The following is a 17,785-nucleotide window of genomic DNA, read 5'->3' on the forward strand; positions in this document are numbered from 1 at the left end:
AGGAACTGGTTAATCACTATTTTTGCTACGCTAATAGTAGTAGGTTTAAGACTCTTAAGTTGCATTTTTGAAGAATGTAGTCTCTTCAGACTTGCTTTTGATATGGTTGTTAATATCACCGCTGCCAGACTCCCACCTCAACTCTGGAGTTTTTTTTTTTTTTTTTTGGAAGGGGCAGAGGAACCCCAGCCTATGCCTTCATCCTCTGCTGTAGTCATTGTGCATAGGCATTCAGAGCCTGCTTCTTAGGTCTTCCAAACCCTATGAATAAAAGTGTGCCCCCCACTTAGCTATTTTACATGGCAGGTAAATCACTGATTAACATATCTTCACAGCTTTTGGGTGTTTAGGTCACCCATTGTAGTTATCAGGCCCAGCTTCTAAATCTACCCCTTTTGTTCAGCTGTGCCTCAATCAGACTTTACATATGACTTTCTCCCAGGGGGGCTATTTGTTCAGACTTGTTTGGGTTCCTCCCTTAGCAGGAACTTTACTGTTTTGATACTCCTTAGAAGGATGCTTTCTATTCTTTGGTTATGTTGATCTTTGTGATACTACTCTCTGGTACCATTCTTCCAAGAGATCTCCTGATCTATGATAGTCGAGGATCAATTCCTGCTAGTCCACACTAGTGTCCCTCTTGTAGAAAACTTATTGAACCTGAAATGCCAGGAAGTCCACATTTGGGAACAACCCCCCCCCCCCCCCTGTGAGAGTCGCCTCCATATAGATGGATATCCGACTTGGAGGCGACTTCCATTGAAAATCAATGGGTACAAGTCAGATACAAGTAGTGCAGGAACCTTTTCAGAAGTGGGAGCGACTTCAGTAGTGTGCATTAAGACAGCTCTCATTCACTTACATTGATTTTTACATGTAGCGTGACCTGAAGTCGGATCTGAGTTGCCCTTGTGTGAACTGGTTCTTAGAAAACAAGCATTTTTTTGTGGAATTGTGGATGAACAGTCTGTACCACAAATTCTTTTTACTGTGATCTGGACGTTAATTTGATCATTCCGGGACACTGCATTATTTTAAGAAAATTATTGTGGCTTCATTATTTTAGTCAGTCTTGCTGGAATACTAATTGCAGACTGCATGGGGCTTTTCGTACAAGACTTTTTTCTATTCTCAAAAACCTTCATAATTTTTTTTTTTTCATTAATTGAAAGTACAGTTAAGGGAAGAAAAATGGGTTCCAATTATGCACTGCTTTCTAATGATGAAAACTGATGTCAATACCCCAATTCTTGTTTTACTATATAGTGAGCTACAGACCTGGAACAAGTATGTGACAGTAATAATGTTAGGATAACTGACTATTTTTCAAAACTGAGCTTTTCAGATTAAAACCAACCTAATATATTTAGTACCTTGTTTCCACCTCTCCTTACTTAAAAAAAAAAAAAAAAAACAGCACTTCCCTCTAGCACCAGAACTATCACTGGGCTCAGTGCTGAATGTAAGCTAAAACAGCAGTCAGGCAAGGGTGTATTTTTCACATTAAAATTACAAAAAAAGTTTTGGATAGAGATTGATTAGAAACTGTCAGTTTTTATTGTGGTCTGTGCCCCTGTTAGGAAGGCTTACCCTCTCTTTTTTGTCCTGTTTACCGTCATCATTGAGGCTGTGTTGACACTTCTGCAATGAGACATTGCTGTGCAGATCACATGTGATGTGAATTCAGCCATACAAAAATTGAAGAACCCATTTTTGGTTTGCCCTGCAATCGGATTGCATGGGTGTTCACACCTATGGGATCTGATTACTGCACCATTTGATTGTTCGCACTGTGATCTGATCTGGGGATGTCATTAACTTTACATTGACACCCACAGCGGTTCACAGATGTCTGTGTAAACTCCTGGCGAGTTACATGCAATGCAGGAACCTGCACTGGAATGATGCTGGTTTCTGCATCGCATGTGTGAACCAGAACTCAAGTGAAAATAAGAATATAAAAATGTTGGGTTGTCCCAAGAAAAAGAGGGGACAATAGTACTGGTGACTTAGGGGGTCCTCAAGCAATTCCCTTAATTTGCAGTGGCACTTCCTATTTTGGCTAGGGGACAGGAAATGGGAAATCTCCCCAATAGGACAAAGATGGCAAAAAAATAAAAATAAACTGACCCTTCCCTTACTCAATCCAAAATGAAAAATAAAATAAATTTTGCCTATAGTTCTACTTTAAGAAAAGCAGGGAGGGTGGGAAATGCTAATCACATCTTTAGGTGAAGACCTACATTACCTAGTTCTGGCAAGGGATGTTTGCACCATGTCTCACCAACCTCAAGCTCCTACAGCGATTGTTTTTCTTCATCTCTTTCAGATAATGTAAAGGCATTGTTTAAGCGGGGTCGTGCCCATGCCGCAGTGTGGAATGCATCAGAAGCAGAGCAGGACTTCTCACGGGCTGTTGAGCTGGACCCTTCACTTGCTCCCCTTGTTGCAAAGGAATTGAAGCAGCTTGAGGCACGGATACACGAGAAGGAAAGCGAAGACAAAGCAAGATTTCGAGGCATATTTAAATGACTTTCAGTAGCAGAAAATCCATAGGTCAATGTGCCATTTCATGGGGCAGTAACTTGTTGTTGTGGACATGTGACTGGCACAATATCAATTTTGGCTATAACCAAGTTGCAGATAAGGACAGTGGTAATGTTTGAGGCATAATGACTGAATACACCGCTGTGCAGATATCAGAGGACTGCTATCTCAGACCAAAAGAAACAGTTTTCCTATAATACGCCAACATTACAGTATCAGTGTCATGTTAAAACCATGTCCATAACAACAAAACCGCTGTGTAGGCAAGACAAACCACCCTTGCATCACATATAACATAATAAAGAGTAACTTTATTTGTTTTTTTATATAGATTTAAAAAAAGGAAGAAAAAAAAAATTTGAAAGTGCAGAGCTGGAATGAGGTCACGTACGAGCATTGCGTTCTGTTTCAGCGAGACACTCTCTCACGAGAGCCCTAGCGTGGATTATACCTAGAAAGTATAAAATAAATGTTTAGCTACAGATTAATGAGAAACAGTCTTGCAGCTAATGACTCTTAATCCCCACCTCTTTTTAATCTCTCCATGGCACTTTTGCTTCCAGCATAGGTGGGCCTGATCTCTCTGCCCATCTCCTCAATCACAGACAACAGGTCACTGTAGGTCCCCTGAGACACCGCTTGTGACACAGCTGGCTTCACACCCTGGATAAGAAGGAAAAAAAGTCTGACAACTTCCTTTTGGCTCAACAAGATCATAATATTCCAGTATTTTGTATTGTTTGTATATTTATAGCACTGCATGCAAGTCTGTACGCAAATAAACAAGAGGTCAAAACAGTCTCTAGTTGCATGGTATAGTACTTCATACGCTGCAAGTTAAACAGCTGCTTGAATGTATTTTGGGTGTCAGCAATTACTGTGGACAATAAATACAGGTTCTTGAGACTACAAAGTCAAAGTATTATTATTATACAGGTTTTATATGGCGCCAACAGTTTGTGCAGTGCTTAACAAAAAGACAGACTCGACAAGTATGCAGGAATCCCACACTTGTGTGCTAAATTCTGATATCCACTCAAATAGATAGGAGTTATAGCTGCTGGGAAAAAAGTCTTACCGGTATGAATCCCATAGAAGGGGGTCCAAAGTCACTGAAGTTGAGTCGGAAGGAGGGGATGGGCACAGCTCCCGATGGTGATGAAACCGCAGCTCCAGGCACTGCAAACCACATCAGATGAGGGGATGAGATGCTTAATGACTGCACACAACACCTAGCCATCCACAATAATAACATTGCAAGCCCACAATATGCACATAACAGGCGGGAAATGTGGATGAAGAGATTTGTGACAAAAAGGTGAAATAGATCATTATTAACGCTGTTAAAAGTAAGTTAAGAATTAAGTATAAAAAGCACCGATATTGAATAAAAGATCCAGGCCATCTGTAAACAAGAAGTGGTCTGCCTGTTAAACTCAGTGAAACATCTGCCTCCTTACAGATAAGAGTATACCACTAGGGGAGCATTGCAGATAGCACTACAGGACACCAAAGCACTATATGTACTTTGTTCCATGGTGGGGAACTTCGGTTACAAGAAAATTGGGTTATATTGCTCCCTTCATAAAGAAGTGGACACTGGCAAACAAAAGCAATGGCAAGCCATGTCTACCCCCTTATGTCATGCTTCAGATTCTTGGTACTGGTCTAAGAGAATGGACAACATTTTCAATTGAGAAAAATGTAACTACCTTTTCAGTTATCTGTTGTATCAAGATTTTTTTTTTCCCCCCCCTTTAACTACAATGCTAAGCTGGGCTCTTTATGTAGCTATCTGGCTCATCATATCTTTAGCAATAGCTTTGGAAATTGCAAGGCCTGCATGGAATGCAACCTTTGGGGACTGGACTCTGCTACTAGTCAGGACCTGGAAAGTGCCTGTGGGTAACAGAACAGACACCCATGCCCATGCTGTGACCTACTTTGTGGGCTGGGCATCAAACTACTACATTTTATTGCAATAGTTGGAACCACCACCACACCCCTTTTCCATAGAAAGTTTTAATACATTGAACAATTAAGTGCTGATGTACTCTTTTCCTGCCTTTTCAGCATGAGGTACCTGCTGTCTATTGCAAGAGACAAAGTTTCACCTCAATTAGTCCCTGCTACCACCTACAGTGACCTGGTCACCTCCCGCAGTTTTAACCTTTCTGGCTTTTAAAAGCCGATTTGGGAGTACTCAAGGTTTTTACCTGGTGTTCTCAAACAAGTGGTCTCTGAGCAGTGCAACATTGGACACCAAGAACAAGTATTCCCACTGCAGCTCAGACCTGTCCAGCTCACAATCCACCAACAGCTGCGGGGCAGCCTGCTTGGATCATTGTCCACTGTTTGAATCAATACACTCCTCAGTGTCTTCGCTCTCAGGTGTGGTCCTCTCCTGACTTCTTTAGAGAAGAGTTCTCAGCAGCCATGCTTGAGTTTCAGGGCTAATTTGCAACTATCCTGAGGCTGTAACCACTTCTACACGTTATACTCCTGAATCTGTATCTGATGCTGGGTTCAGAGGTTTAGTCTAATGAAAAGTCCATACTGGATGATTTTGTTTCCAAGGAACTGCAAGCAGCGGCTACAGCTCCCAGTCTTAAAGACACAATACTGGATTTATGACAGCGTGCGCCGCCTTAAAATTAGAAGAACTAGTAGAATTAGTTAATTAAGAATTAGTAGCTCCTACTGGGGACATCACTAGTGTGGGATCAAAGGCCCCATACTTTCCCAGTACATGCAATCGCCTTGCTTGAACCTGTTCTGTGCAACGACTACAAAACCATTTACTTCTCCCAAACTTTTTACAGACCAGTACTCATTTGAAGAGGCATTTATAAAGAAATGGGCTCTTTTCACTGCATCTGCCCATACGTATTGAAGATGCACCTACATTTAAGGGTCCCACTGGCAAACCTTTGTTTTCACCAGCAGGCCTGCCACAGCCGTAATGTCACACCTTACACCAGCCATACACTGTTCAAATCTGCTGAGCCGGCCAATATCTGAACCATTAATGGGCAGGCTGAATGTACCAAGTTGATCAACCATCTTGGGTACAATCAGGCTGCCGGATTTGCTTGCAATTATTACAAGTGGCTGCTATAGCAGCTAATGATAATCACCGTCTTCTCCTGGCAGGAGGGATTCCCACATCAACATTTTCTATGTTAATGGGAGAAATCAAGCAAATTTCTTTTTGCAGGAAAGAAATTCAATGCGTGTAGGGCCGGCCTTAGGGCAACAGACTAAAGTGACATTGAAAGGATCCAACTACTATCCTGATCATAGATTTGTAAAGCTCTTCTAGCTTAGGCCGTCAGCTATATATTATAGTGTAGACATTTTAGTCAAGATAGTTCATCTTGTTTACTGAATGTCTCCTTAAGGTGGAGTTCCACTCACTTTATCTTAAAGGAAAAGACCACCCCTCCATCACTAATTTTTTGGATAACTTTTTTATAGTGCCGTTTTAGCTGCGCTTTTTTACCAAAAATGTATTTAAAAAAAAAAAAAAAAAAACCTTTTGCAGCGCTACCTATTCATTGCAATTGGCAGGGCGTTTTGGGAGCGCCGTTTACAGTGCTCCCAAACCACCCCAAAGATGCTGCTTGCAGGACTTTCATAACATCCGGCAAATGCACTGCCCCAGTGTGAAAAGACTAATGAATGAGACAGTTTTCAGAGGTTATTCTCTAGCACTAAAACCTGCCTTAGTGTTTGCTTGCTGTGCTGACCACCACCCAGTTGGACTGCTGAGCCGTCACAAGTTTTTTTGTTTTCCAGGGTTTCGTTTTTCTGTAGGTGACAGTATAACCCAAAAAGTTAAAACCAATTTTGTGTCCCATAATGGATGCGTATAAAAATCAATTTTTTTTTTTATAATTGTCATGGCCTCTGCTGGCATCTCACTACTTGTGTTAACAGCACAACACAGCGAGGGTAAATTCTCAGTGAAGCTGCAGACAGCTAGGAAAAAAAAATAGCTGCAGCTCTAGGTTAACAGCAAATTCCAACAATGAATTTGAGGCCAAAGTATTGAACTCACCAACATCAACCTTCAAACTTAGAATGGAACTCCAAGCAAACAGCTAAATAGATTATTTTTATACAAAAAGTGTTGTGCTAAATAGAGGTCGACCGATATGGGTTTTTCTCTGGCCGATGCCGATATTTAGAAATCATGGCGGCCGATAGCCGATATATGATGCCGATTTTTTTGGGCCGATATGTTAGGCCGATTTTATTTTATTTATTTATTTTTTTTCCTTTATTTATTATTATTTTTTTTTTAATCCCCCTTGATCTAACACACCTTTCCCACTGGGGTGTTTTTCAGGCGCTTTTGGGCTAAAAATAGCGCCTGTAAAGTGCCTGCAAAATGGCTCCCCTGCAGTCTGTGTGAAAGACAGAGTGCTTTCACACTGAGGCGATGCGCTGGCAGGATCTTAAAAAAAAGTCCTCCAAGCAGCACGTTTGGAGTGGTGTATACCGCTCCGCCACCACTCCTGCCCATTCATATGAATGGGCACCACTGCCGAAGTGCATGCAATGCGATTTGGCAGCAGTGCTTCATGGGTGCATTTAACCTCTTCCTTGGCCGCTAGCTGGGTTATATGTGCCCCACTAGCAGCCAAATAGCACCGCTAAAATGATGGTAAAGAGCCGCTAAAACTTGCGTTTTACCATCAACGCTCCAGTGTGAAAGCAGTCTTCATAAGTGATACAGAAAATTTCTTACATTTAAACATTTATTAAACAAAAAAACCTCCAATCAGTTTACTTGTATGTATGATTTAGATTTAAAAAAAAAAAAAAAAAAAAACCTATGTATTAAATAAAAACAGGTAGTCAAAACTTGGACGAAGAAAAAAAAAAAATGGGCTAACTTTACAGTTTTTATTTTATTTTTAGTGTATTTTTTCCCCCAAAAAAATGCATTTGAAAGACCTCTGTGCAAATGCCGTGTGACATAAAATATTGCAACAACTGCTATTTTAGTCCCTAGGATCTCTGCTAAAAAAATATATATAATTTTTGGGGGGTCCAAGTGATTTTCTGGCAGAAAATACAGGATTTTTACTTGTAAGCAACAAGTGTCAGAAAAGATTTAGTCTTTAAATGGTTAAACTGAGAACTTCTACACACTGAGAGCCGGTTCACACTGCGGGCGATGCGAGGCGACACGACTTGCCTCGCCGCGATCTCACAAGTCGCCCCCGTTCTGTACAATGGAACCGTTCTGAGAGGAGCGACTCAAGTCGCTCCAACTCAGAAAAAAGGTTCCTGTACTACTTTTGGGCGACCTCGGGGCGACTTGCATTGACTTCTATACAGAAGTCATCTGCAAGTTGCCGCTGAGGTCGCGGCGAGGCAAGTCGGTGTCGCCTCGCATCGCCTGCAGTGTGAACCGGCCCTGAGATGACTTCATTCATTGAAGTGTAAACATTGCATCATTTAGTTCTTTTCTTGGCAGCCTGCCCAGAGAGGAGGAAAGTGTTGCTATGACGACTCAGACAACTCACACTGACTTCTATACAGAAGTCATTTCAAAGTCCCGCTGTAGTTCTAAATCGGCTTTTTATCAGCACAATCGGCCGATGCCGATTATTTAAAAAACGGCAAATATCGGCCGATATATCGGTCGACCTCTAGTGCTAAACATAAAAAAAATGCTCATAAATTGATAGAAAAATGTCCAATTGTAGAAAAACTCAAATCTGTCAAATTGCAGATGGATTCAGAAGAACCTGCATCTCAAGTAATATGGACTTTTACTAGAGAGCTGGACCCTTTATTACAGAGGGTCAAACAGGCTTGATGTAATAATCTTTGCAGGGGTAATTTTTTATCTGAATAAGGGCTCTTTCACATGGGACGGATCAGCGATGATCCGCCCCGTGGACATCCGCTCAGTTGATCCACGCTGAGCAGGAAGATGACAGGTCTGTCTCTGCACACCTCACAGGGATGGACATGTCAGAGTGCCGCTCTCCCCTATGGGAGATTGGATGAGGATGGACCGAGTGTCCGTCGTCACCCAATCCAATGACGGATGGAAAAAGTAAGCGTTTACTCAGTCACACTTTTTTCAGGTCAGATGTTAGCAGACATGTCACCGCTGACATCCGATGCTCCATAGAGGTCTATAGGGCATCCGTTCAGGTCCGCCTAAAAAACTGACAGACGGACCTGAATGGATCACTCATGTGAAAGAGGCCTAAAAGTAAGTGAAATACTTTCTAATAAATTACTTGTCTGGGATCTGGTGTCTCCTTCATTTCCATGTTTAAATCTGGTCATGGGGTGAACGGAGCCTGGTCTGATTATCCAGTAAAAGTTTTTTGTTATTATTTGTTCTGGAGGACATCTCCAGCTGATGACTCCTGCGAAGATTACATCAAGCACATTTCACTCTCTGTAATAAAAGGTAATAAAAAGGGTCCGGGCTCTCTAGTAAGAGTCCATTTTGCTCAAGGTAGTGGTATATGCATGAGGTGGAGGATCCTCTGGATTCATCTGAAATTTCACAGATTTGTGTTTGAGATTTTTCTACAATTGGGCCAATTTTCTATCAACACTTTGAGCAATTTTATGTTTACCCAACACTGTTTTTGTATATGCTATGCAATGTGATTATATCTCACTTTATTTAGTGGTGCTGCTGAATATTTACACTGTAATGGTCTAATTTTATTTGTATGATTTTTTTTTGCATGCAGTCATATACACTTACCAATTTACCTGCCAGAGGATTTGTAATTTTTAGGGATGCACCAAATGGGTTTTTTGGTGCCGAAACCGATACCGAAAATGAAAAATACACTAGGCCGAAAACAGATACCGAAACAGCACCGATACAGAAAATGACTGTTTTTAAAAAATATTTTTATACAGGAGGTGGTCAGAGACCGGCGACATGATAAAAGAGATAAGTGCAGCCAGCTATGCCCCCCAGCTATGCCCCTGCGCAGCGAAGAGTGCTGTCTGGTTGAATAGAGCGCCAGGAACATCACAGCTTTAATTTCAATAGCTGTGTGTTCCCCGTCTCGTGCCGTCACACACAGCCCCCCCATCCAGGCACTTTGAGAGACAGATTACCCGTCCAATCTGGATAGGCGATTTGTCTATCAAAGTTCCCCGGACAAGGGGGAGGGGCTGTGTGTGACGGTGTGCGACGGGGAACACATAGCTATTGAAATGAAAGCTGTGATGTTCCCGGCGCTCTATTCAACCAGACGGCGGCGGCTCTCCTGCGCTATACACCCCCATCATGGGTGGCACCAGGGGCAGGGGCGGAGTTCCGCCCCCAGGCCCACCCCATTTTTGGCTCAATTATCGGCCATTTTTTCCTTTCGCAAATTGCTGAAAAGGGCATTTTCGGCCGATAGGTTTCGGTGGCCAAAATTTCGGTGCATCCCTAGTAATTTTGACCAGCCATTATTGCAAAACACTGCTAGTCAGGATTATCAGTCTGCTACTTTCCAGTTGAACATGACATTTCCAATGACATATTCCCGAGTCAGCTTCCTGCTAAATGGGCAGTAGCAACCATACAGATTCACTATTCAATGATTAAGCTGGCAACACAGATGTGACATAGGAAGTCAAAACGTTAAACCAAGTTGCTTCAGTGTCACAGAGGTGCACAAATAAGAGGGACTGACCACAATTACAAATCCTTTGGCAGACAGAAACAAACATGGGTACTCCCAACTGTGTATTTAATAAGTTCTGAAATGACCAACAATAAGACCAATTATCCTGTTTCCCCTAAAATAAGACCTAGCGTGATTGTCGGTGTTGGCTGCAATATAAGCCATACCCCCCAAATAAGCCCTACTCTGTTTCCTCAAAAATAAGCCCTACCCTGAAAAGAAGACCTACAAGGACTTTAACTAGGGCTTAGGGCTTTTATTGCAGCTATCACCGACAATCACACTAGGTCTTATTTTAGGGGAAACGATAGTAATGGGGTAGAGATCAGCTGCAGGTAGACAGGCAATACTGGTGACTAGTCAACCCCCCTTGATTTTTTTTTCTGGGCAAAGTTCAGGTCCTCCAAAAAAGGAGGATCTTCGGTCCCCACCCAAAAAAAAACAAAAAAAAAAAAAAAACATTAAAAAGCAGCTACAAATACTGTAGCTGCCAAATTTGAATAAAAGTACACTGTCCAGGGATCCAGCACCGTCCTCAACTGGGCCTTTTTTTGCTGGTCTTTGGGTCCCTGGCGCCACCATGTCTACTGCGAGAAGCCGGCTGTGATTTCTCGCAGCTTCAAACCAGGCTTCCCACTGTGCTTTGTAAATGGTCCCTCCACCTTCTGGGACCTGTGATGTGTCTTAAAAGGCTGTGGGCAAAGTGGGAGGGATAACGTCGGCTTGGATTGCCTAAGCAAAACTAGCTACCCGCTCTGTGCCTACCCACCCCATGTTTCAGTTGAATCATCCCTTCACATTGCAATAAATCAATAGCTAGATTTAAGTAATCTTTAGTGGCCGGTTCACACCAGAATCGCATGGGAACATAGTCTGCTTTCTGTGCGATCCCCTGCAGTGAGATTCATCAGCCCATGCATTTGAATGGGCTGCAAATTGACACCGCAATGCACGAAAAGTAGTGCATGCACTACTTTTGAAAAACATGTTACCACGTGACCTGGTGCTCACAAACGCACAATGTTTTCATTTCTGCTTTTGGGGTGCTGTTAATGTATTGGCACCAGCAGCAGATCGCAAAGGCCGTGTTTTGAATGCGGTGCAGGAAACACCTTTCCTGCACCATGTTGATAGTATTTTGATTTTGATAACAGATTTCCTGGTTGGAATCTCTCCAGGACAGAAAATTACACTGCATCTCTCCAGCAGGAGAACAAAAAAAAAAAAAGAATATGACAGGGGTTTAACCATTCCCTGCTCCATCCTCAACTAAAAAACAAAATGCTGTCCTTTAAATATAAAAAAGGTATATTTTACCTTCACACTCTCCCACCTTATCCAATCAGAGAACTTTGTATTCTCTGAATGGCACTAATGCCAAGCAACCAACCTCCTCTATTCAGAATGCAGCTGCTCAGTGGAAGACCCAGAAATGGAGCTTCCAAGGACATCAGTCAGGTATGGTATAAACATATTCATATTGGTCAAAGCTGGACTTATGTAACCATATATAAAATATCCGTACCTGGAATTCCTCATTAAAAAAAATAAATAAAAAAAAAAGGTCCAACTTTAAAAAAATAAATAGTTTCAGGAACAGTAACATGTTACTCCTCTAAAAATGGGTAGAACGTGTAACATGTTGCCAAAAGGTGAACTTATCTCTTAACCACTTACTGACATACTGTGTCAGGACCACGCAATTGTCAGTTAAAGCGGAGTTCCACCCAAAAGTGGAACTTCCGCTCATTGGATTCCTCCCCCCTCCGGTGCCACAAATGCCACCTTTCAGGGGGGAGGGGGTGCAGACACCTGTATAATACAGGTATCTGCACCCACTTCCGGGAATAGACTCCTGCGGGAGTCATGCCCCTTCCCTCACTGTCTCCTGGGAAACAGATAGGGGCCAAGCCTATTTTTGGAATTTGGTGTTTACAAGTTAAAATCGATATTTTTTGCTAGAAAATTAATTGGAACCCCCAAACACACACACGTGTGTGTGTGTACTTTTTTTAGCAGAGACTCTAGAGAATAAAACACCGATTGTTGCAATATTTTATGTCACACGGTATTTGCGCAGAGGTGTTTTAAACGCAACTTTTTGGGAAAAGGGACACTTTCATGAATTTAAAAAAAAAAAAAAAAAAAAACTAAAATTAGCCCAATTTTTTCACGTAATGTGAAAGATAATGTTACGCCGAGTAAATAGATACCAAACGTGTCACACTTTATAATTGCGCGCACTTGTGGATTGACGACAAAGAACGGTACCTAAAAATTTTTTACGGTTACCAGGTTAGCGGTACAGAGGTCTAGTGCTAGAATTATTGCTCTCGCTCTGACGATCGCGGCGATACCTCACATGTGTGATTTGAACACCGTTTACATACTCGGGCGCGACTTCCGTATGAGTTTTCTTTGCTTCGCAAGCTCACGGGGACGGCAGGCGCTTTAAAAAAAAATTTTTTTATTTATTTTAAAATGACTAAATTGTTTAAAAAATAAATAAATAATTTGATCACTTTTATTGCCGTCACAAGGAATGTAAACATCCCTTGTGACAGTAATAGGTGGTGACGTACTCTTCATGGAGGGAATCGGGGGTCTAAAAGACCCCCCACCCCTCCTTTACACTTCAATGTATTCAGATCGCCGAAAACGGCGATTCTGAATACCGTATATCTTTTTAAAACCGGCGCCATTGGCAGCCGAGTAAACAGGAAGTGACGTTGTGACGTCATGACGTCGCTTCCGTGTTTACGGTGTTCCAGTTCCTCCCCAGCAGCCGGAGGCAGCGGAATTTGAATCGGTGCTCCCCATCGAGCAGGAGCACCGGTAACAGCGGCGGGAGGGGGGGGGGACGTCCCCTCCCGCTCCTCCGGCATAACAGCTGAGCAGCTCCCCCCCCCCCACTGACGGGGCACTATTCCCCCCCTCCCACTGACACTAATGATGGGGCACTACTCCCCCCCCACTGACACCACTATTCCTCCCGCATTGGTGTTTCAGCCGGGGGGGGGGGGGGGGGGGGGGAATAGTGCCCCATCATTGGTGTCCCCGGGAGGCGCTACTCCTCCCAGGGACACCAATGATGGAGCACCATTCCCCCCCCCCCCCCCAGAAACACCAATGGGGCACCATTATTCCCCCCTCTCCCTCCCAGGAAAGCAAATGATTATGGGGCACTGAATGTGGTGTGTTTGTGTGTTGGGTACAACTTTTAGCCGATAGCTGCTACCTTTTTACACACTCTGTGTGCAGCTCGCACTCTCCTCTCAGCCCCGCCCGCTGCTTCCTCGAGGGAACAGAGATCTGTGACGAGGAGGAGAGGCGCGCCGCGGACGTGCAGCGGCGAGTGCGTGCCTGGTCAGAGAGCGTCGCCAAGGACGGATGACATAGGAGGAGAGGACAGGCGGAAGGTGTGGACCAACTAATCGATAATGAAAATCGTTGACAATGATTTTCATTATCGATAAATCATTAGAGAGATTATATATATATATATATATATCTATCTCTCTATCTCTCTATCTATCTATGAATATGATAGAGAGATATCCAATTTAATTTTTTTTTGCTAGAAAATTAAACTGTTTTACACTTGTAACCATTAAGTCTCAAAACAAGGCTCTGTCCTTAAAGAGGAATTAAACCCTGATGGGTTTACTTCCTTTGTCTCCCTGCAAAGGTAAAGCATGTGCCACTTATCTGACACAGGAGCCAGCGATGTCACCGCTGTCCCCTGTAGCACGAAGCGTCCATCTTCTTCCAGGTATCGCTGCGCCGGAACAGTGACGTCACTCCTGCACATAGGAGCCACCAGGGGAGCATGGGCCGTAGACAGCGCTGCCTGTCTTTTTGCAAATATCTCCTAAGCCGTGTAGGTTTAGGAGATATTTCATGGACCTACAGGTAAGCCTTAATCTAGGCTTACCTGTAGGTCAAAGTGGTCTGTAAGGGTTTACAAACACTTTAAGTGGTTAAGCACACTATACTACTTCACCCACATGGGTAAATATAATGTGCTTTTTGGTTCCCTTAAATGATCCTTTCGGGCCAGTTCACACTATTGCAATGGCAGACATTGCATGTAATGTGCAGCGTCACTGCTGTTCACATTACAAGCAATGTCTGTGCGGTGTCATGCCAGCCATACAGATAGTATGGCTGATAACACACCGCATTCGGTGCAAACACGCACAGGACCCTTTTTTCTGTTCGGCCCGGAATCGGATTGCATGTGTGTTCACACATGCGATTCGATTCACATCCGAACTGTCAGTTCACAGTGCGATATGTGAGCTGAAATGGGGGTGTCGTTAACATATGACACTCCCCAGCAGTTCCCATATGGCAATGTGAAATGCCCTGCGTGTCGGGTGTGATACGGGAACCCGCAGTTGATCCGCAGGGTTCTCGCATCGCAATAGTGTGAACCGGCACTTAAAGGGATTGTAAAGAATTTTTATTTTTTTTAAATAACAAACACGTTCTACTTACCTCCACTGTGCAGCTCGTTTTGCAGAGTGGCCCCGAACCTGCTCTTCTGGGGTCCCTCGGCGGCTGTCTCTGCTTCCTCCCGCAGGTACTTCTCACGTTCATGCGAGCTCCCCCGCATGGTAAGCACCTGCGGGCGCGCTCCCGTGATACAGCCGGGGGCTATAGCCGCTCGCTGTATCACGCGCCCCCGCCCCGCCAGCGCTCCGCGTCAGTGGTTGTGATTGACAGCAGCATAAACCAATTGCTGCGCTGCTTTCCATCCACCCATTCCAGCCAATCAGCGGCCAGGCTGAGCAGTGAAGAGGACGGCAGAGGCGAGCGTGGGATATTCAAGGGGTCAGGTAAGTAAAACAGTGCGCAGGCACTGTCAGATGTTTTTTCCATCTTAAATGCATTAATGCGAAAAACATTTACCTTTACAACCCCTTTAAAGCAGTGGTCATCAACCTACTAACAGGCCAAATTTGCAAAATAACTGAAAACCATCACCGGCGTTATCATTTGCTGCTCAGCGACTGCAGTATTCTAGCCTGCGTCTCCCCAAGGTTATACATAAAACCTAGCCTGTTAGTGGGCCATGAGGACAGGGTTGATGACCACAGCTTTAAAGCTCTGATGTCCAGCCTGTAGCCCTTTGGTGTGCGTGAGAGACATGTGCACTCCTTGGACCTCAGCGATCTTTAGTGGGAACATGGTTTAGGGTAACAACATTGCTTTCTACTAGCCTCATGTAACATTCTCAGTTGCGCATTGTCTTCTGCAGCATATCCCAGCCCAATTTAAATCTGCAGTTTGACAGTCCTCTCAAGCATTACATAGTTTGAACATTTTTGGAACCATTTGGTCATGTCAGGGGTCGCATTTAAGGCCACCTTTTAGCTCATAAGTTGACAACCAATGCATAAAGTATTCACGTTTTCAGAAAAAAAATTCAATGAAATAAGGTAAACACTGTAACCCCCCCCCCATCCCATACTTACCTCTGTGGTGCCAGGCTGTCAGCGGTGCCACTGTAGCCAGTCCAGGGATTTGAAAATCCTCACTCTTCTTCCTCTTCTCTGTGCAGTGCTTGTGGGACAGATCAGGTCATGTCCTGTACCGGCGCTGACCCTCCCCGGAAGCCCTGGACAAAGAGGAAGAAAAGCAAGCAGGGATTTCGGGTCCCTGGACTGTCTGCATACCTGGACGGAAGGGCGGAGGTAGGTGTACAGGTTTACTTTTTTTTGGAAGGTAAAGGCACTGTACTGGGTCAAGCTTCCAGATGGACAATCTCCTATAGAACCCCCAATACTCAGCACAGTCAGATCTATGGGCAGCCTTCTGCTAGTCACACATAATGAGAGCTGATGACAAAGTTCACCAACAGCCATGAAGTGTCTGCCATCTGTTCAGGTTACATACAATTGGCCTCTGTTACAGCTGATCCACAAAAACAGTGAGTGACTATGTGCGCTCCCCAGGCTGAGCACAGGGGCTCAGGTACAGCTGCCTTCACCTCCCCCTTGTACAGCGATGTATGTAATCAGAGAATTACCGGGGGTGACTGGGGTGCCCGGAGCGCTGCTGCTCCCCGCTGCCGGTGCCGGAGCGATCGGCTTGTACGACATGTCGTCCGTCCGCAGATGAAGAAGAGGATGGTGATTGGCGGGTCACACGGTCGGCGAAGCTCGCGCTCCCTCCTCCAGGCTGATTGGTTGTTCGTCAGCGGGGGTGTCGCACGTCGCTTTGCAGTGTCGTCTATGTGAGGAATGGCCGGACTCTCCGCGGTCTTCTTCCCCCCTCTTCACTGACCTCTCCAGGCTGATCCCTTCCCACACACCTCTGCCGGCCCTCAACCACCACCTTTGCCGACCTTTCCTCCAGTCAGAGCGTGCCCACCGATCTTCGGTCTCTACCGGTCCTGATGGTAATGGCGCCGGTCCGCTCACAACCCCCCTCACCTCAGCTCACCCGGCTGGCTCCAGCTGCCCCTACGCACCCCTGGCGTCATGACGTCACGAACCGGCTCAGACGCGAAACCCCCGCCCCAAAACAGATGAGAGTAGCGTGTAGCCCCGCCCAATCAGTGAGAGATGGGCGGAGTGAACAGAGTGGCGGGCATCGGAGCGTGTTCACAGTCTGAGACTGTGATGAGTAAAAATTGAAAATACAAAACAAAAAAACAATTGCAGCCTCACAGTGCCCATCAAACGCATCCACTGTGCCCATCAAACGCAGCCACTGTGCCCATCGAATGTTGCCACTGTGCCCATTGTATGCCGCCGCTGTGCCCATCAATTGCAGCCACTGTACCATCAAATGCCGCCACTGTGCCCATCAATTGCAGCCACTGTGCCCATCAAACACAGCCACTGTGCCATCAAACAGCCACTGTGCCATCAAATCCCGCCATTGTGTCCATTGAATGCCACCACTGTGCACATCAATTGCAGCCACTGTGCCATCAAATGCAGCCACTGTGCCATCAAATGCTGCCACTGTGCCATCAAATGCTGCCACTGTGCCCATCAAACACAGCCACTGTGCCATCAAATCCCGCCACTGTGCCATCAAATGCAGCCACTGTGCCATCAAATGCTGCCACTGTGCCATCAAATGCTACCACTCTGCCATCGAATGCCGCCACTTTGAACCCTCCGCCTGCTCACTGTCTGCCCGGCACTTACCCTGTCTCGGTGGGGCAGCGGTTGATGGCGGCGTCCAATCACAGCGCCTGTCGTTATAGCCAATCAGGTGATGGATAATAGACCCAAGCACCTGATTGGTGGAGCAGGCGCCTGAATAGGGGGTGGCAGCGACGGCCATGGATAGATTCATGCAATGTATGAATTTATCCATTAGTCATAGAGGGGGCGGCGCCCTTATGGACGCATCGCCACTGGTAATGATTATATGAGGAGTGTATTGGAGAACTGGGTGTGTGGTGTCTTCTTTACCACAATGAGGGCTGCAGCCAGGTACTCATAGACTGGCACATTCTTCATGACCTACAAACTAGACGTGCGATTTGATTTGTACGAATCGAAAATTAATACGAATTTCCAAAAATGCGTACATTTGGTAGCATC

General features: G+C 44.8%; 2 protein-coding genes across 3 annotated transcripts in view; one reads left to right on the plus strand and one right to left on the minus strand.

The window, feature by feature from the left end:
• AIP (AHR interacting HSP90 co-chaperone) overlaps positions 1-3,346 on the plus strand; it is a 46,523-nt gene extending 43,177 nt beyond the window's left edge. The window contains exon 6 of the mRNA XM_077454780.1: positions 2,330-3,346. Coding sequence (XP_077310906.1) covers positions 2,330-2,532 — 203 coding nt within the window. The 3' untranslated portion in view covers positions 2,533-3,346. The remainder of the gene's footprint in view (positions 1-2,329) is intronic.
• Positions 2,839-16,719, minus strand: CDK2AP2 (cyclin dependent kinase 2 associated protein 2). Of its 2 annotated transcripts, none has more exons than XM_077454788.1 (4): positions 16,252-16,719; positions 3,626-3,779; positions 3,075-3,210; positions 2,839-2,998 (listed from the first exon to the last, which is right to left on the minus strand). In XM_077454788.1, the coding sequence occupies exons 2-4, from the start codon at positions 3,737-3,739 to the stop codon at positions 2,931-2,933; spliced, it is 318 nt and encodes a 105-aa protein (XP_077310914.1). In that variant the 5' UTR covers positions 3,740-3,779; positions 16,252-16,719; the 3' UTR covers positions 2,839-2,930. The 2 variants fall into 2 exon arrangements, with proteins under 2 accessions (XP_077310914.1, XP_077310913.1); XM_077454787.1 differs by having other exon boundaries at positions 3,626-3,726; positions 16,252-16,717.
• Positions 16,720-17,785: the final 1,066 nt, after the last annotated feature.

Source organism: Lithobates pipiens, unplaced genomic scaffold, assembly GCF_037356315.1.
Source record: "Lithobates pipiens isolate NorthernLeopardFrog02 unplaced genomic scaffold, aLitPip1_a1.2 Scaffold_25, whole genome shotgun sequence".
Taxonomy (NCBI): Eukaryota; Metazoa; Chordata; class Amphibia; order Anura; family Ranidae; genus Lithobates; species Lithobates pipiens.